Source organism: Ornithorhynchus anatinus, chromosome 17 (assembly GCF_004115215.2).
Source record: "Ornithorhynchus anatinus isolate Pmale09 chromosome 17, mOrnAna1.pri.v4, whole genome shotgun sequence".
Taxonomy (NCBI): domain Eukaryota; kingdom Metazoa; phylum Chordata; class Mammalia; order Monotremata; family Ornithorhynchidae; genus Ornithorhynchus; species Ornithorhynchus anatinus.
The window spans coordinates 17730450-17750434 of NC_041744.1; the positions used below are offsets into that span (position 1 = coordinate 17730450).

Genomic DNA, 19985 nt, shown 5'->3' on the forward strand with positions numbered 1-19985 from the left:
GCCCTGGCTCCCCGGTCCTCCCGCCTGTCCCGACGCTCCGATTCAAAGGAGAAGAAGAAATGAAATTACCCAAAAAAAGCGCTTCGGGAACTAGGATGAAAATGGGGAAACTGCCCCTTCCTCCGGGGAGTCCTGAGGCGAGCCCGTGCGCCCGCCGAGGAGGGAACTGGGATCGAGGGCCTTCCGGAAGCGACGGGCCGAAAGCGTGATGGCCGCCTTCCGCCCATTCGGGACGAGCATCGCCCACCCAACAGTCCGCCCTTCCACCCAGCCGACCCCCCGGCGGCGGTCCGCCGGTCCGGCCGCCCACCCAGCCGCCCACTCCGCGGTCGCCCATCCACCCCGCTGTCCCTCCGTCACTTAATAATAATAGTAATAAATAATAATAGTTGTTAAGCGTTTACTATGTGCCGAGCACTGTTCTAAGCGCTGGGGTAGAGACAAGGTCATCAGGTTGCCCCACGTGGGGCTCACCGTCCTCATCCGCATTTGACAGAGGAGGGAACTGAGGCCCAGAGAAGTGAAGAGACTTCCCCAAAGTCACACCGCTGATAAGCGGCGGAGCCGGGATTCGAACCCACGTCCTCTGACTCCCAAGCCCGGGCTCTTTCCACCGAGGCCCCCCCGCTTCTCTTAATCCATCGGTCCGTCCACCCGCCCCGGCGTCCACCCGTCGGTCCGCCCGTCGGTCCATCCACCCATTCAAGCGCTGTACCAAGCGCTGCGGTGGATACCAGCAAATCGGATTGGGCACAGTCCCTGTCCCACGTGGGGCTCGCCGTCTCCATCCCCATTTTACAGACGAGGGAACTGAGGCGGAGAGAAGCCAAGTGACCTGCCCAGGGTCACACCGCGGACAAGTGACGGAGCCGGGATTAGAACCCACGACCTTTTCATCCGATCGCATTTACTAAGCGCTCAGCGTGTGCAGAGCACTGTACTAAGCACTCGGGAAAGTACAAAACGGCAATAAAGAAGAGAGAGACGGTGACCTTCTGACTCCCGGGGCTGTGCTCTATCCACTACGCCATGCCGCTTCCCGGCGTGGCTCAGTGGCCAGAGCCCGGGCCTGGGAGTCAGAGGTCGTGGGTTCTAATCCCGCCTCCGCCCCCTCGCCAGCTGTGTGACCTTGGACAAGTCACCTCACTTCTCTGGGCCTCAGTTATCTCATCCGTAAAGAGGGGATGATGACCGTGAGCCCCAAGTGGGACCACCCGATCACCGTGCATCTATCCCGGCGCTTAGAACAGTGCTTGGCGCATAGTCAGCGCTTAACAAATTCCATTGTTATGATGATGATGATTAACTTCTCTGTGCCTCAGTTCCATTATTATTATTGTTATTATTCAAATTCCATTATTATTAACTTCTCTGTGCCTCACCTGGAAAAGGGGGATGAAGTGGGACGACCCGATCACCTTGTATCCACCCCGGCGCTCAGAACGGTGCTGGGCACAGAGTAAGCGCGGCACAAATGCCATCGTCGTCACGATGACGACGACGACGATGATAATGAAGCAGTACGCGCTTCAATAATATTTCTATTCCTAGGCTTATCTGGTCCGGCTCAGGAGCCCAAGGCAGAGCCCGGCTAGGGGCCGGAGCACGCGCCCGTCCTCGGGAAGGCCGAGCCGGCCCGCCCCTCCCGTGCCGCCCGCGGCCTCGACCGGGACCCCGCGACCTTCGAACCCGACACCCGGCCGCGGGGCGGGTCGCGGGACAGCGCTTTCTCCTCTCGACGCAGCCGGACGGGCCGAGGCCGGAGCCGGGGCGGGAGGAGGGGGAGGCGTCGGAGGCCGGGGTTTTCCCCGCGCTCGCCACCCGGTGACCCGCGCCCCGAGAGAGCAGCCGCTCCGCGTCCGTCCGTCCCCTCGCCCCCTCTCCTTCCCCGCCTCGCCAACCCGGCCCGCACGCTCCTCTAAATCCCCACCTTCTCACCGTCCCGTCTGTCTCGCCGCCCGGCTCTCGCCCCCGTCCCGCCTCTGGCCTCCGACGCAGGGGAGAGACCGACCAACGCGGCCGGACGCGAGCCCTGGTCGCGCGGGGGGCTCGCGGGCCTCGTCTCCGTTTTCCGGACCACCCAACCGAGGCCCGGGGACGTGACCGAGCCGGGGCCGCGCGGCGGTCGGGGCGCGGAGCCGGGATTAGAACCCGGGCCCTCCGACTCCCGGACCGCGCTCCGGCCTCCCCCACCTGGAACCGGCCCCCCGGGCGGCGCCATCGGCGCCTCCTTCCTCTGAGCTCGCGCCGGTCCGGTTTCGCATTCCTCCAACCGGCTCTCCTTTTTCAGTCGATCAGTGGTGTTCATTAAGTGCCTACTGCGTGCGGAGCACTGCGCTAAACTCTCGGGCGAGTACCATCTGGGAGGATGAGTTCCCCGCCGCAGTGAGTCCATGGTCTCCTTTTGGCGTTAGCCGCTCCGTCCCTCTGCGGGACGTCGGGCCTGCCCGCCTCCCAACGTGGCCCAGCGGTGAGAGCCCGGGAGGCCGAAGGCCCTGGGTTCCGATCCCTCCCCGCCCCGTCTGCCGCGTGACCTCGGGCCAGTCGCGTCGCTGGGCCTCAGCTCCCTCACCTGCGAAATGGGGATGAAGACTGTGAGCCCCACGTGGGACGGGGCCCAACCCCATTAGATTGGATGGTGCCGAATCGTACACCCCGGGCGCTTAGTGCAGGGCTCTGCACCCAGTAAGCGCTCAATAAATAGGATCCAATGAATGGATGGGTCTATTCCGGCCCTTAGAAAAGCGCTGTAGGTAATAAGTGCTTAATAAAGGCCATAAAAACAAATCGACAGAGCAAACCGGTACGTCGGCTTCTCCGTCACCCGGCTGACGGGCGGCGGAGCCGGGATTAGAACCCATGACCTCCGACGCCCCAACCCGGGCTCTTTCCACTGAGCCACGCTGCTTCTCACGCTTGTACCCGCCCCAGCGCTTAGCACGGTGCCTGGCACGGCGCGAGTGCTTAATAAAACCCACAGTGATCGTTAGCGGCTAGTAGACCTCCAGTATAGCGTCCTGCTCGCAGTAGGTGCCCAAGAAACTACCAGAGGCATCCGGTACAGCGTGCTGTCCAGCTTAGGTGTCCAGTACAGCGCTCCGCCCAGCCGCTCCTCACGAAATATGGATGACTGAACCTCCCGGGACGTTCAGCTGTCATTCCCAGAATCTTTAAGGAATTTCCTCCCATCCCCGAGTGACCGCCAGGCCCGGGAGGCAGCCAGTCGGTCGTACTTATTGAGCGCCTACTGCGTGCGGGGCACCGTACTAAGCCCTTAGGAGAGGACACCATCACAACAAACCGCCACCTTGACGGGCTTACGGCCCAGCGGGGGGAGACAGGCATTAATCCAAATAAATTACAGATGTAATAATAGAGGATAGGAATTTACTGCCGTAAATGCTGTCCTTAGTGAGCGCTTACTGTGTGCCGAGCACTGTACTGAGCGCTTCGGGGAGCATAATCCAACAGAGTTGGCAGACATGTTCCCCCTCCCCCCCCCCCCCCCCCCCCGCAGTGAGCTTAGAGGTCTAGAGGGGAATCCTGCATCTTGCCCAGGCTCCTGAGCCCGTTAAGAGAAGCAGCGTGGCTTTGTGGGACGAGCCCAGGGTTGGGAGTCAGAGGTCTTGGGTTCGAATCCCGGCTCCGCCGCTTGTCGGCTGGCTGACTCTGGGGAAGCCACTTCACTTCTCGGGGCCTCAGTGACCTCATCTGGAAAACGGGGATGAAGACGGTGAGCCCCACGGGGGGGGGGGGGGGCGACCCGATGACCTTGTATCTGCCCCAGCGCTTAGATCAGTGCTCGGCACATAGTAAGCGCTTTACAAATACCTATTATTATTATTATTATTATTATTATCCTTCCCTCCTCTCTCTCACTCAACCCACGTATTCAATCCATCGTTCACACCTTCGCGACGCGGCTAAAATCCGCCCTTTTCCCTGCTTACTGAGAGTTCAGTACAGCAGAATTAGCAGACGCGATCCCTCATCTCCCGGAGCTTTCTATTTTCGTATAAAAACCGATCTTTGACAAGTGCTCACTATGTGCCAGGCGCTGTTCTAAGCGCCGAGATAGGTAGGAGTTGGTCCGGTCGGTCCCAAAATGCTACTTGGTTAATACTAGATCGAAAATCCTCTCCCGCGTGGACGACCGCATCGGCCTCCTCGCTGACCTCCCTGCCTCCTGCCTCTCCCCGCTTCAGTCCGCTGCTCCCATCATTTTGCTACAGAAGACGTTCGGGACACGTCACCCCGCTCCTCAAAAAACCCCAGCGGTCTCCCGTCCACCTCCGCATCACACGAAGACTCCTCGCCCTCGGCTTTAAAACCGTCCACCACCACCAGACGGAACGTGTCTATTTCTGCACCGTACTTTTCCAAGCGCTCAGTACAGTGCTCGGCACACAGTAAGCGCTCAATAAATACGACCGAAGGAATGAATGAAAGGACCTGGGTTCTAAATCCCGGCTGTGTGACCTGGGGTAAATCCCTTAACTTCTCTGGGCCGCCGCGACCTCATCCGCAGAGAGGAGCAGCGTGGCCCAGTGGACGGAGCCCGGGCTGAGGAGTCAGAGGTCATGGGTTCTAATCCCGGCTCCGCCACTTATCAACCGTGTGACTTTGGGCAAGTCACTTCACTTCTCGGTGCCTCAGTGACCTCATCTGAAAGATGGGGATTAAAAGTGTGAGCCCCACACGGGACAACCCGATGACCCTGTATCTACCCCAGCGCTTAGCACAGTGCTCGGCACATGGTAAGCGCTTAACAGATACCAACACTGTTATTATGATTATCTGCCCAACGGAGACGGAGACACGGGGGACGTCAACTGGGCCCGACCCGATCGCCTGGTACCTATCTCGGCGCTCAGAACAGCGCCCGGCACATAGTGAGCGCTTAACAAAGATCATATTCTTTTAAAAAATCAAAGGTCCGGGAGCTGAGGGGTGGGGTCCGCTAATTCTGTCGTACCGAACTCTCCCGAGCGCTTAGTAGAGCGCTCCGCGCATGGGAAGCGCCGGATAGACACCGTGAGTCGGTTGATCCGGTGGCGAGATGGAGGGTCCGTCCAGGGCGGTCACCCCACTTCCCTCCCAGCCCTCGGAGCACCCCGGTCGCCGCCTCCTCCTTCCTCCCTGCCGGACTTCTCCTTTTCGCCCTTCCCCGGGCCCCGGGAGCCTCGGCCCCCACCCGCCTCGGCTTCCGCTTCCTCCGGCCGCTCTCGCTTCCCAGGCCCTCGTCGATGCCCGGCCTCCACCTCCCCCGGCGCGGGCCGTCGTATTTACTGAGCGCTCGCCGTGGGCCGAGCACTGTCCCCGGCGCTGGGGAGAGGACCACACAACCATCAGCGGCAGCCTGGCTCGGACAAGCGGCCCGGCTCGGGAAAGAGCCCGGGCTGGGGGTCCGAGGTCAGGGGTTCGAATCCCGGCTCCGCCGCCTGTCGGCCGGGTGACTTTGGGCGGGTCACTTTGCCTCTCTGGGCCTCGGTTACCTCATCTGTCAAATGGGGATGAGGACTGGGAGCCCCAAGTGGGACAACCTGATCGCCTTGGAGCCTCCCCGGTGCTTAGAACGGCGCTTGGCACCTAGTAAGCGCTTAACGAACGCCATCATTATTAAGGACAACCCCCCTCACGTCCGCCAAACGAACTCTCTTCCCTCTTCGAAGCCCTCCGGCGAGCTCACCTCCTCCGGGAGGCCTTCCCAGACTCATCCCCCCTTCTCCCTCTGCTCTTTCCCTCCCCACCGCACTCGTCTTTATTTATATTTTTATATTTGTACCTATTCATTATTCTATTCATTTTCTTAACGATGTGCATTTATCTATAATTCTGTTTATTTTGATGGTAGTGACGCCTGTCTACTTGCTTTGCTTAGCCGGGTCTCTCCCCCCGTTAGACCCTGAGCCCGTCGTTGGGCAGGGATGGTCTCTATCTGTTGCCCAGTTGTCCTTTCCAAGCGCTCAGTACAGTGCTCTGCACCCAGTAAGCGCTCGGTACGTACGACTGAACGAATGAATGAAGGATGGGAGCCCACCACCCTCCCCAGGCTTTAGCGCAGCGCTCCGCACGTGGTGGGCGCTCAGTGACGGAGAAGCTGCGAGGCTTAGCGGGCAGAGCCGGGACCTGGCAGTCAGAAGGATCCGGGTTCTAATCCCGCCTCTGCCTCCCACCTGCTTTGGGACCTCGGACAAGTCACTTGGCCTCTCTGGGCCTCAGATTCCTCATCTTTAAAACGGGGATGAAGACGGTGAGCCCCACCTGGGACGACCTGATGACCTCGTATCCTCCCCAGCGCTTAGAACAGCGCTCGGCACATAGTCGGCGCGTAACAAATACCGTCGCTATAATTATCATTATCCGGATTGGCTTGTATCCACCCCGGCACTGATCACAGTGCCTGGCACAGAGTGAGCGCCTAACGTATAGAGAAACAGGGTGGCTCGGTGGAAAAAGCCGGGCCTTGGGAGTCGGAGGTCCCGAGTTCTAATCCCGCCTCTGCCGCTTGTCGGGTGTGTGACAAGTCGCTTCACTTCTCTGGGCCTCGGTGACCTCATCTGTCAAATGGGGATGAAGACTGCGAGTCCCACGTGGGACAACCTGATGACCTCGTATCTCCCCAGGCGCTCACAACAGTGCGCGGCACATAGTAAGGGCTTAACAAATACCATCGTCATTATTATCATTACTATTATTTAGCGCCAAAGCCGCCCAGGATCCCCTCGGCTCAACGGTGCCCGGCCCGATCCCGCGTGCCCGGCCTTGCTCCGGCCTCGCCCGGCCCCGTCCTGCCCGTGTCCCGGCCCGGCGCCCGAGCCCGTCCCCGCGCCCCCTGAAATTAGCAGCGGTATCTTCGGACGAGAAACCCAATCCCGCAGGCGGAGACGGGGGACAGAGCCGCTTTAATGAGGGGCCGCCAAACGCCACCGGCCTTTCCGAGCCGCAGGCCCCACCGCCCGCCTCGGGGCCTCCCCGCGGGGCCGGGGTGCGACCGGAGCGTGTCTGGGAGTGTGCGTGCCCGTGCGGGAGTGACACTGGCCAACAGATGCCACGGCGCGCATGCGTGTGCCTGGGGGAGACGGGGACTGGGTGAGAAATCGTCTGGTGTCTGTGTGGGTGTGTCGTAATGAGGGGGTTCGTTAAGCGCTTCTTATGTGCCAGGCACTGTACCGAGAGCCGTGTGGGTGTGAGAGGGAGATTGGGTGAGAAATAGTGTGTGTGTGCGTGTCTGTGATCATGACGGTTATTTGTTAAGCGCTTCTTATGTGCCAGGCGCTGTACCGAGAGCCGTGTGGGTGTGAGAGAGAGACTGGGTGAGAAATAGTGTGTGTGTGTGTGTCTGTGATCGTGACGGTATTTGTTAAGCGCTTCTTATGTGCCAGGCACTGTACCGAGAGCCGTGTGTATGTGTGTGTGTGTCTGTGATCGTGACGACATTTGTTAAGCCTTCTTATGTGCCAGGCACTGTACCGAGAGCCGTGTGTGTGTGAGAGAGAGACTGGGTCAGAAATAGTGTATGTGTGTGTGTCTGTGATCGTGACGGTATTTGTTAAGCGCTTCTTATGTGCCAGGCACTGTACCGAGAGCCGTGTGGGTGTGAGAGAGAGACTGGGTGAGAAATAGTGTGTGTGTGTGTGTGTGTCTGTGATCGTGACGGTATTTGTTAAGCGCTTCTTATGTGCCAGGCACTGTACCGAGAGCCGTGTGTATGTGTGTGTGTGTGTCTGTGATCGTGACGACATTTGTTAAGCCTTCTTATGTGCCAGGCACCGTACCGAGAGCCGTGTGTATGTGTGTGTGTGTCTGTGATCGTGACGACATTTGTTAAGCCTTCTTATGTGCCAGGCACCGTACCGAGAGCCGTGTGTCTGTGTGCGTGAGAGACAGAGAGCGGGTGCGAAATTGGGTGTGTGTGTGTGTCTGTGCGCGTGTGTTTGTGATAACGGTGGTATTTGTTAAGCGCTTCTTATGTGCCAGGCACTGTACCGAGAGCTGTGTGTGTGTGAGAGAGAGCGACTGGGTGAGGAATTGTGTGTGTGTGTGTGTGATAACGGTGGTATTTGTTAAGCGCTTCTTATGTGCCAGGCACTGTACCGAGAGCTGTGTGTGTGTGAGAGAGAGCGACTGGGTGAGGAATTGTGTGTGCGTGTGTGATAATGGTGGTATTTTAAAAGCGCTTATTATGTACCAGGCACTCTACCGAGAGCTGTGTGTGTGTGAGAGCGACTGGGTGAGAAATTGTGCGTGCGTGTGTGTGTGCGATGGTGATATTTAAGTACTTATTAAGTGCCAGGCACCGTACTAAGAGCTGCGTGTGTGAGTGAGAGAGCCTGGGCGAGAGGGAGTGTATTGTGTGTGCCCGTGTGGGTGTCTGGGTGGGTGAGAGAGAGAGGGAGACCGGGAGAGAGATAGCCAAGGGTGCGTGTGTGTCCGCGTGAGGAAGGGACGAGGTGAGAAACGCCTCTGTGCGCGAGTGTGCGTCCGTGTGGGCGAGAGAGAGAGACGAGGTGAGAAACAGCGGCGGGTCCGCGCGCGTCCGTGTGTGAGAGAGAGAGACCGGGCGAGAGGTAGCGGCCGGGCCCGGCCCCGCCGAGGAGAGGCGGCGGAGGCCTCGGCCCGGGGAGGCCGGGGGGCCGTCGCGGCGGCGTCCGGCCGGGGGCTAGGAGGAGCCCTGCCGCTTGTGGTACTGCAGGCGCAGCTTCTCCAGCTGCTCCACACACTGGGCCTGGGCGCGCCGCAGGGCCCGGTTCTCCTCGCTCAGGGCCGCGTACTCCCGGCCCAGCTGCGCCGCGTCCACGTTCTCCTTCTCCGCTCGGTCCAGCCGGGCGAGCAGCTCCTTCCTGGGAGGGGACGGGGACGGCCGGGCCCGGTCAGGCCCGGGGAGGGCGGGCCGGGGCCGCCCTTCCCGCCCGCCGCCGCGCCGGACCGGCCCCCGCCTCCGGGGAGAAGCGGCCGCGGCCTAGCCGGCAGAGCCCGGGCCCGGGAGGGGTCGGGGGGACCTGGGTTTTGATCCCACCTCCGCCCCCCGACTCTAGATCATATACCGGCGGTGGGCAGGGACCCTCAGAGGAGCGGCGGCTCGGTGGCAAGAGCCCGGGGCTGGGGACTCGGAGGTCGCGGGTTCCGATCCCGGCTCCGCCGCTTGCCGGCCGCGTGACTTCGGACCGGTCGCTTCACTTCTCTGGGCCTCGGCGACCTCGTCTGGGAAACGGGGATGGAGACCGGGAGCCCCGCGGGGGACGAGCTGAGGACCCCGCATCCGCCCCGGCGCTTAGAACGGTGCCCGGCACAGAGGAAGCGGCGTGGCTCGGCGGAGAGAGACCGGGCTTGGGAGTCGGTCACGGGTTCTAATCCAAGCTCCTCCGCCTGTCAGTTGTATGACCTCGGGCCGGTCCCTGAACGGCTCTGCGCCTCAGTGATCCCGTCCGTCAAACGGGGATGAAGGCCGTGAGCCCCACGTGGGACAACCTGACGGCCCAGCGCTTAGAGCGGTGCTCGGCGCCTAGTAAGCGCTAAACAAATACCACCATTATTATTATCATCAATAGGCATTCGATAAATATGATCGACTAACTGCCGGGTGACCTCGGGCGAGGCACTCGACGTCCCTGGACCTCAGTCCCCTCTTCCGTACAATGGTGAGTCCCACGTGGGGCCGTGTCCAGCCCGATGAATCACGTACCTCCCCCGGTGCTTAGTCCGGTGCCCGGCACCTAGTAAGCGCCGAACAAATGCCATGATTGTAACATTGATAATGACGACGATATAATAATAATGATTTCGTTCGGTAGTATTTATTGAGCGCTCACTAGGTGCCGAGCACTGGACTAGGCCCTTGATTTGTATCTACCCCATTCGTTCAATCGAATGAGTGAATGAGTGACTCCCGCAGCGTTTAGCAGAGTGCTTGGCACCTAGTAAGCGCTCAGTGAAATGTACATCGCCTCGATTCTATTTAGTCGCCGTTGATTTTACGAGACGTTCTTCCCCTCGACTCTATTTATCGCCATCGTTCTCGTCGGTCCGTCTCCCCCGATCGGACCGTGAGCCCGTCAGAGGGCAGGGACCGTCTCTATCTGTTGCCGACTTGTTCGTTCCAAGCGCTTAGTACAGTGCTCTGCCCGTAGTAAGCGCTCAATGAATACTGTTGAATGAATGAATGAATACCCCCAGGGGAAACAGAGGCAGCTGTGGGGGGGGGGGTCCCCCGTGTGGCCAGGGACCAGAACTGCAGGCCGCCCAGTTCCAAGACCATAAAGAGCTTTTTTTTCCCCCAAATGACATTTTTCCTTTTATTTATTAAGCGCTTCCTCTGTGCCGAGCCCTGTTCTAAGCGCCGGGGGAGATACGAGCCTCATGTGGGACAACCTGATTACCCTGTATCTACCCCAGAGCTTAGAACAGGGCTCGGCACAGAGGAAGCGCTTAATACCAACATCGTACGAGGTCCCCGGGTGGTCCCACGTGGGGCCTCCCGGTCTTCATCCCCATCTGACAGATGAGGGGACCGAGGCCCGGAGTCTAACGATGGTAATAATAACGATGGGATCTGAGTGCTTACTACGTGCCGAGCACCGTTCTAAGCGATGGGGAGATACGAGATCCTCGGGTGGTCCCCTGTGGGGCTCACGATCTCCATCCCCATTTTACAGATGAGGGAACGGGGGCACAGAGAAGTGAAGTGAGTCGCCCAAGGTCATCCAGCAGACGGGTGGCGGAGCCGGGATGAGAACCCACGTCCTCTGACTCCCCAGCCCGGGCTCTTGCCGCTAAAAGCCACCCTGCCTCTCATTGGTTAAGCTCTTACCGTGCGCCCGGCACCGTACTAAGCACCGGGGTAGATCCCGGCTAATCGGTCTGGACACGGTCCCCGGCCCACATGGAGCTCACCGTCTTTAATCCCCATTTTCCAGATGAGGGATCTGAGGCCCAGGGAACTGATGGGACTTGACCAAGGTCAGCCGGCAGCCAGGGGACTTGGGTTCTAATCCCACCTCCGCCGCCGGTCTGCCGCGTGACCTTGACTTCTCTGGGCCTCAGGCGTCTCATCTGTAAAACGGGAATTAAGACGGCGAGCCCCGTGCGGGACGGGGACTGCGTCCAGCCCCGTCTGCTTGTGTCCGCCCTCCCGGCGGTCGGTACGTAGGAAGCACATAGTAAGCGCTTAACCGATGCCGTCATTATTATCACTGTTATCATTAGAGGGCCCCGCACAGATCAGGGGTGCTCCCCGGGTGGCGAGGGCCGGTCCCCTCCGGCCGGAGCGAGGCGGGGGGGCCGGGGCCGCCTCTCTGGGCCGAGCCTCGAGGGGAAGGGTCACTCACTTCCTTTCCTGCAGCCGGGCGATCTCCCTGTTGACCTCATGGTACTCGTCGGCGATCCGGCAGTGCTGTCTGAACACCTGCATCGACTCCTTGTTGCCGTGGCAGGGAGGGAGAGGCTTTGGGGGAGAGCCCGACGAGGTCAACGAGGTCTGCGCCGTCCACCCCCCGCCCCCGCCGCCCCCCGCCATCCTCCAGGGTCCCCGGGGGCCCCCCGGGTCGACGTGAGGCCTCGGCGCGGAGCGCCCGAGGTAAAAACACCAACCGTGATATGCGTAAAGCGCTTTCTATTGAGTCGATGGTATCTGTTGAGCGCTGACTATGTGCAGAGCGCCGCACTAAGCGCTTGGAATATACAGTTCGGCAACAGACGTGCCGGGCACTGTGCTAAGCGCCGGAGCGGAGGCAAGCAAATGGGGTCAAAGAGGGAGTTCTTGGATGGACGCGACTGTGAGTCCCTCCAAGCACTTGGGCATGTATTTATTGCCCTATTTCTTTTATCGATGATGTGTATATATGGATAATTCTATCTGTTTTGATGGTGGTGATGCCCGTCTACTCGTTTTGCCGTCCGTCTCCCCCGTTTACACCGTGAGCCCGTTGTTGGGCAAGAGCGGTCTCTACCTTTCCAAGAGCTCGGGGCGGCGCTCCGCACCCAGCGGGCGCGCGACGAATACGATCGAACGAATTCCCACCCGTATACTCCTTCCCAGCGCTTAGTACAGTCCTCTGCACACGGTACAGCGCTCAGTGGCTATTGTCACTACTACCGTTTGTGGTCCGGGGGGATTAATCAGGGAAGACCTCCCCGGGGACTAGGGGGCCGACGGGAGAGCAGCGGTCTGGGCCCGGGGACCTCGGAGGCGGGAGAGGCCCCGAGGTCCATCCCGGCGGCCGGCCGGATTTAACGGGCTACTGGGACGGCTCCGGGAACGCGGCCCGCGGGCCCGGCCCGGCAGCACGTGGCAGACCTGTAATAGGGCCGGCCCAACCCTCGGAGAGCCCCCGGCGGCGATCCCCGGGCCGGTTCGGGGGCACGGCCCCGCGGTCCGGGCGTCGGATGGCCCGGGCTGGCTCGCCAAGGGGAGAGCCGGCGAGGGTCGGACGGATGGATGGGTGGAGAGGGGAGAGTCAGGGCGGCGGGAGGGTCCGCGCCGGGTCACCGGGGGAGAGTCGGGGGGGGTTGGACGGTCCCGGCGGGGTCACCGGGGGACAGTCGGGGATGAAGAGGGCCGGCCGGGGGGGTGGGACGGTCCGGGCCGGGTCACTGGGGGACAGGCGGGGCCGGGGAGGGGAGAGCCGGGGGGGTCCGGTAGCCCGAGGACGAGCGTCCGGGCGGACGACGGGCACTTGGCTCTGCGAGGGTCCCGTCGCCCGGCTGGAGGCGGACCCCCGGGCCGGCGGGGCCGGGGAGGGTCGCCGAGGGGTCACCGCTCTCGGGGGGGCTCCGCCGGGTTCGGCGCCAATGACCGCAGCTTCGCAGAGGGTCGACAGGCCGGGGGAAGCGACCCGCGTGACTTGAAAGCGAAGGGCGGGAGGGACCAGGGCCGCCCCCCTCCCGCCCCCTCGGAGGGGGCTGGGACCCCCGCCCCCGGCCCCTCTCCAGCTCCCCCCTTTTACGAGGGGAAGCAGGATGGCGGAGTCAGAGGACGTGGGTTCTAACCCCGGCCCTGCCGCCCGTCCGCCGGGCGGCCTCGGGCGAGTCGCTTCGCTGGGCCACGGTTCCCTCATCCGTAAAATGGGAATTAAGACCGAGCCCTGTGCGGGACGGGGACCGCGTCCCACCCGAGCATCTCGCGTCTACTCCGGCGCGTAGTAAGCGCTTAACGGATGCCACGGCTATGGGGTTTCTTAAGCGCTTACTATGTGTTCAGCTCTGGGACGGATCCAGGTCCTGTCCCTCAAGGGGCTCGCGCTCTCGGCGTTGGGTCATTCAGTCTCATTTATTGAGCGCTTACCGCGTGCGGAGCACCAAGAGGAGGGAAAACGGGGGAACCGAGGCCCGGAGAAGCGAAGCGACTCGCCCGAGCTCACACGGACGAACGAGCCCGGATTAGAACCCGGACCCTCCGACTCTCAGGCCCGGGATCTTTCCGCCAGGCCGCGTCCCGGACGGGGAACGTGACCGTCACACCGTCCCCCCCGACCGCTTAGCACGGCGCTCCGCACCCGGTAAGCGCCCCGTAAGTACGACCCAAGAGAGGGAGGCGTCTCCCCCGCCGAAAAAGTTGACCGCGCCCGCTCCACCGCCACGCCCCCCCCCCCCCAGAGGGAGGGAGACCGAGTCACGGGGCGCCCCTTCCCGCCCTCGGCCGGGGCACCCACGGCCCCGCGCCGACCGAGCCGGCGTGCGGAATGCCTCCCCTGCTATTCTTGCCCGCGGCTGTCGGGACTCGGTGGAAATAGAAGCGTCGCTAATTACAGGCTCGAACACGCACGCATTCTTGGCCGAGCGCCGGAAAAATCCCGGAGGTCGACGGCCCGGTGGTTACGGAATGACCCGTCTATAGAAATAAATCATTTAGCGCGGGGTTTTAGGGACCTCTCGTTGGCTCCCTTTCCCAATCTGGAAAGTCTATAACGGTGCCCGACATTCCAGAGCCAACGAGCAAGTGGCCGGGAGAGAAACGGGTTAGGGAGTTGGGCGGGCTGGGCCAGCTCTCCGGCGCCCGCTATTCGGTCGCTCATCCTGTCTGTTGAGCGCTTACTCTGTGCGGAGCGCTGGACCGAGCGCTTGGGAGAGTACAAGACGACGGCAAGCGGACATTTCCTTTCCAGCGTCACCCTGCGAGCCCACGTACTCTCCCAAACGCTCGGGACAGTGCTCAACGCGCAATAAGCGCCCGCTGAGCACCACCGATGGATTCCTCGGCTCGCGGCGGGGAGGGAACGTGCGCGCCGACCCCGTTGCCGCTCCATCGGCGGCATTTATCGAGCGCTCCCGGGGCGCGGAGCGCCGTACTAAGCGCTGGGGAGAATACCGTGCAACTAAAAAGGGATGGCCCCTGCCCGGAATAACGGTACGAGACACCTTCCCTGCCCACCTACTCTCTGAGGCGTCAGGTACGGCGCTCTGCCCACGGTACGCGCCCGATAAGCACCGACTGAGTGATTCATTGAGTTCACTGCTCGCGGAGCACTGTACTGAGCGCTCGGGAGGGTCCGACAGCAGAGAGATCGCCCTCCCCCTTCTCAGCTCACCGGTGAGGGCATCGACGGCCCCAGGGTACGGGTGTCGCCCGTCGTCAGTCCGCCCGCCGCCCCCATTAGCGGGCGCGCCCCTTCCCGTTTTACCCTTATCGATCGATGCATCGTGTTTATTAATATTTATTCCCATTAATGTCTGTCTCCCCCTCGAGAACGCCCCCGCTAATTCCGTTCCTCTCCCGAAGGCTTAGGACGGTGCCCCGCGCCACCTGGCAGCTGTGTGACTGTGGGCAGGTCGCTTCCCTTCTCTGTGCCTCGGTGACCTCGTCCGTCAAATGGGGATGAAGACCGTGAGCCTCGCGTGGGGCGACCCGATGACCCCGGATCTCCCCCGGCGCTTAGAACGGTGCTCTGCACATAGTAGGCGCTTAACAAATGCCAACGCTATCATTATTATTATTATTATTATTATTACAGCGAGCGCTCAGGAAATACCACCGATTAAAGGATCGACCGGGCGCTTACCGGGGACAGAACACTGCCCTGAGCACCTGGGAGAGGATTCTGACGCGCAGAGCTGTAATTTTATTTATTTATCTTCAGGTCAGTCTTCCCCTCTAGACTGTTGTGGTTAGGGAACGTGTCTGCTCTACCGTTGTACCGAACTCTCCCAAGCGCTCTATGAACAGTGAGCGCTCAATAAATCCGGTCGACTGACTGGACAGACATCATCATAATAATGATGGTATTGTGTGCCAAGCACCGTTCTGAACGCTGAGGTAGACGCGGGGCCGTCGGGTTGTCCCACGTGGGGCTCACGCTTTTAATCCCCATCTTACGGGGGAGGGAACGGAGGCCCAGAGAAGTGCAGCGACTCGCCCGAGGTCGCCCAGCAGAGAAGCGGCGGAGCCGGGACGGGAGCCCGGGTCCCTCCGCCTCCCAGGCCCGGGCTCCGTCCCCTCGGCCGTGCGGTTTGGGTAGTTAGGGGAAGCGGCGGGGCTCAGTGGAAAGAGCCCGGCCTTGGGAGTCGGAGGTCATGGGTTCGAATGCCGGCTCCGCCGCTCGTCAGCTGTGTGACCGTGGGCAAGTCACGTCACTTCTCCGGGCCTCGGTTCCCTCATCTGTCAAATGGGGATGAGGACTGCGAGCCCCACGTGGGACAACCTTGCTGTGCACATAGTAAGCGCTTAACGAACGCCATTATTATTATAATCGTGATTATTACAGTTTACCTGGAGCTGCTGGTCTAGGTCCGGGAAGGCCGAGGGGACGGCGTCTCCCTGGGGGTCAGCGTCTGCGGGGGAGACACGTCGGGGCGGTGAGGGGCAGGCGGCGAGGCCGGGCGCTCCGACCGTCCGCGCAACCCTCCGCGCGCGCCCTCGGCCTCGCAAACACCCCCCCCCCCACCCGGCTCGTCGCGGGCAGGGGACGTGTCTTTCGGTGGTATTTATTCGGCGCTCACCGCGTGCAGAGCACCGTGCCGAGCGCTGGGGAAAGTACCCGACGGTAAAAAAGAGACGCGTTCCCTGCCCCCGACGAGTTCAGAGTCTAGATGGGGGAGACAGGCATCGACGCAAATCGATCGGAAAGGGGAAGCGTCTAGCCTGGGAAGGCTTCTTGGAGGAGGTGGGCCTTCAGTAAGCCTTTGAAAGAGGGGAGAGTCGTCGCCCGTTTATTATCGCATCGTCCCATCCCCCGGCACTCACCCCGGTGCTCCGCACGTAGTAAGCGCTCAGTAAATACTACCGACTGACCTAACGTGCTCCTCGAGCCACGTTCCCCCATTTTTTTTCAAAGTGGCATGAAGCCCTTCCTGCGTGCCGGACACTGTCCTAGGCGCCGGGGTAGATTCGGGCAGATGGGGATGGACACGGTCCCCGTCCCCCACGGGGGTCGCGGTCTCCGTCCCCATTTTCCGGAGGAGGGAACTGAGGCCCGGAGAAGCGACCCTATTCCTCCGCCCTCCCCTCGAGGCTGCAATCTCGCTCCGAGTAGGGGACCGTGTCCGCTGATCCCGTTACGGTGCTCCGCACGCGGGGAGCGCTCAGTAAAGGCCACCGACCGACCGACCGACCGACTCCCGGTCGGTCAACGGTATTGACCGAGCGCCTCCCGCGTGCAGAGCCCCGTACTAAGCGCTTGGCTGAATAAACCGCAGGAAACGGACACCGTCCCTGCCCGCCGTGAGCTTTCGGCCTGGAGGACTCCCGTCTCGTGGGTCGAAGATTGTATACTCCCTCTCACCGACGCGGTAGGTGCCCCGTACGGTGCTTAGCACCCAGAGGGAGCCCGGTATCCCGCCTGGGGAGAGGAGGGAAGGGGAGGAGAGGGACGGAGCGGCCGGGAAAAGAGTGGACGGAGTGGACCGGAAAAAAGTCGGGGAAGAGAGACGGGAAAGGACCGTGGAGGTGGAGAGTTGTATCGATGCCTTTTTCTCCCCGGGACGGTAAATGTCTTCTGGGCGGGGACCGCGTCTACCAGGGCCCTCGGTACGGCGCTCTGCACGCGGCGGGAGCCCACTGAACGCGGGCGAGGGTGGTAGCGGGGCGAAGACGGAAGAAGCGGGTCTGGAAGCGTGCGGCCGACGGTGGGAAGACCCGGGACGGACCCGGACGGCTCCGGGGGGGGGGCCTCGGGTCCGGCGGGGGCGGACAGTGAGGCTCTCCGCCCACGGCCTCGAGCCGGGGAGGCCGGCGCAGGAGGTCGAGGAGGCCGGGCTGGGGGGGACAGAGGCGTCGGGGAGGCCGGAGGGGGGACCGGAGAGGTCGGGGAGGCCGGAGGGAGGACCGGAGAGGGCGGGGAGGCTCGGAGGGGGGACCGGAGAGGGCGGGGAGGCTCGGAGGGGGGACCGGAGAGGGAGGGGAGGCCGGAGGGAGGACCGGAGAGGGCGGGGAGGCCGGAGGGGGGACCGGAGAGGGAGGGGAGGCCGGAGGGGGGACCGGAGAGGGAGGGGAGGCCGGAGGGGGGACCGGAGAGGGCGGGGAGGCCCGAGGGGGGACCGGAGAGGGCGGGGAGGCCGGAGGGGGGACCGGAGAGGCCGGGGAGGCCGGAGGGGGGACCGGAGAGGCCGGAGGGGCCGGGAGAGGGGAGGCCGGGGCCCCGGGGGTTCGGGTGGTACCTGGGGCGTCATTGAGGCTGAAGGCGATCCGCACGGGTCTGTGGGCGGCCACCCTGGCCGTGGGGATCATGTGGGCGCCGGAGGCCGCGCTCTCCTCGGACCGGTCCAGCTGCACGGACACAAGCGGGAGACCGTCCGCAGCGGCCGACCGGGCCGATTCCCCCACCCCCCTCCAAGTAGAAATGCCGCTCGTTAAGCGCTGACTGTCGTACCGCTCTAAGCGCTGGGGTCGAGACAGTGTAGTCGAGTCCCCGTCGCACACGGGGCTCACGGTCTTAACTCCCATTTTACAGACGGAGCACCCGAGGCTCAGAGAAGCGAAGCGACTCGACCGAGGTCACGCGGTGGGCAAGCGGCGCGGTCGGAAATAGAACCCGGGTCCTTCTGACTCCCAGGCCCGGGCTCCAGCCACCAGAGAAGCAGCGTGGCTCCGTGGAAAGAGCGCAGGCTCGGGAGTCGGGGGTCGTGGGTTCGAATGGCGGCTCCGCCGCTTGTCAGCTGTGTGACTTTGGGCAAGTCGACTTCACTTCCCGGTGCCTGCCTCGGTTCGCTCATCTGTTAAAGGGGGATGAAGACTGTGAGCCCCAAGTGGGACAACCTGATCACCTTGTATCCTCCCCAGCGCTTAGAACGGTGCTTTATAAGGGAAACGGCGTGGTTCGGCGGAAAGAGCCCGGGCTTGGGAGTTGGAGGTCGCGGGTCCTAATCCCAGCTCCGCCGCTCGTCAGCTGCGTGACTTTGGGCCGGTCGCTTCACTTCTCCGGGCCTCAGTTCCCTCACCTGTAAAATGGGGATGAAGACCGTCAGCCCCACGTGGGACAATCTGATCGCCCTGTATCTCCCCCCGCCCCCCCCCCCAGCACGTAGAACGTTGCTCTGCACGCAGAAAGCGCTGAATAAATGCCATTATCATCCCTAGGCCACACCGCTTCTGTTTTGAGGCGGCTCCCTCGAAAGACCGTCTCCGGGCCTCCTGACCTCGCCCGGCTGTGGCCTCCAAGGGTCCCGGGGGGCGAGGACTCCCCTCCCCTCTCCCCGCCGGACCCCAGGCGAGCTCCGTCGTGACCCGACCCCTTCTCCGGATGACCCCCGCCGAACGGGCGGGAAGCGGCGCGGCCTCCGGGCCCGGGAGGGGACGACTCCACCGCGTATCTGCTGTGAGACCTCGGGCAAGTCGCTTCGCTTCTCTGGGCCTCGGTCACCTCATCGGTAAAACGATGGCTTGGGGTACTCGTCAAGTCCTTACTATGATGGAATCTGTTAAGCGCTCACTATTATTATCATCGTCACTGTTATTATCGCTAAGCAAGCGCTTAACGAATACCGTCACCGTTATCATTACGTGCCGGGCCCTGTACTGAGCGCCGGGATGGATACGGGGTGATCGGGTCCCCCGTGGGGCTCACGGCCTCGATCCCCATTTTACAGATGAAGGACCTGAGGCACGGAGAAGCCAAGCGATTTGCCCAAGGTCACACGCGAGGATTAAGACCGTGAGCCCCACGGGGGAGGGGGACCGGGTCCAACCGGATTACTTTCTACGTACCCCAGCGCTTAGAAGGGTGCTCGGCACACGGTAAACGCTTAACAGATACCCTCGCCGTCATCACGAAGACACCGAGGCCCAGAGAGGGCCTAACGAGACCCGGCCCCCAACTCCGCCTCTCCTCCCTTCCTCCGTCCAGCCACGCCTCCTCCCTTCCCGGGCTCCCGAGGGCCTGGTTGGATTCGAACTAATTTCTCTAGGGCCCCACTGCCCCCGGCTCCAGCGCTCAGCCCGGCGCCGCTCGCGCAGTCGGGCACACGGTCAGATTGACGGCAGGGGAAGAGGGTGAGAAGCGGCGCGGCTCAGTGGCAAGAGCCCGGGCCGGGGAGTCGCGGGCGGCGGGTTCCAATCCCGGCACGTCGCTTCACTTCTCTGGGCCTCAGCGGCCTCATCTGTCAAACGGGACGAAGAGTGGGAGCCCCACGGGGGACAACCCGATGACCTCGTATCTACCCCAGCGCTCAGATCGGTGCAGAGCGCAGAGCGAGCGCTTGGCGACGCAATAGGTTTTGTTCGTTTGGAGTGGGGGGAGGGGGGTCAGAGGGCTAGAGAGAGTGGAGGAGGGATTCGGGGGTCTGGCGAGGGCTCTCTGTTTTGTTTTGCGGTCCGTCTCCCCCTTTTACACCGCGAGCCCGTGGTTGGGCAGGGAGGGTCCCCAGCTGTTGCCCGATTGTACTTTCCAAGCGCTCAGTCCAGTGCTCTGCACCCAGTAAGCGCTCGATAGATACGACGGGATGAATGAAGGAACGAAGCGAGGGCGGAGGAGAAACTCGGGGACCCTCTGGAGGCCAGGTCCGCGCTTCCCGAGCCCCCTTCCTCCCTCCCGGTGGCTTGGGCCGGGCGATCTCCG

General features: G+C 62.4%; 1 protein-coding gene across 1 annotated transcript; it reads right to left on the reverse strand.

The window, feature by feature from the left end:
- Window positions 1–8659: 8659 nt before the first annotated feature.
- MAP3K7CL (MAP3K7 C-terminal like) lies at window positions 8660–17720 on the reverse strand. Its single transcript, XM_029082768.2, has 4 exons — window positions 17590–17720; window positions 15704–15765; window positions 11328–11443; window positions 8660–8843 (listed from the first exon to the last, which is right to left on the reverse strand). The coding sequence occupies exons 1-4, from the start codon at window positions 17657–17659 to the stop codon at window positions 8663–8665; spliced, it is 429 nt and encodes a 142-aa protein (XP_028938601.1). The 5' UTR covers window positions 17660–17720; the 3' UTR covers window positions 8660–8662.
- Between the last annotated feature and the right edge of the window lie 2265 nt (window positions 17721–19985).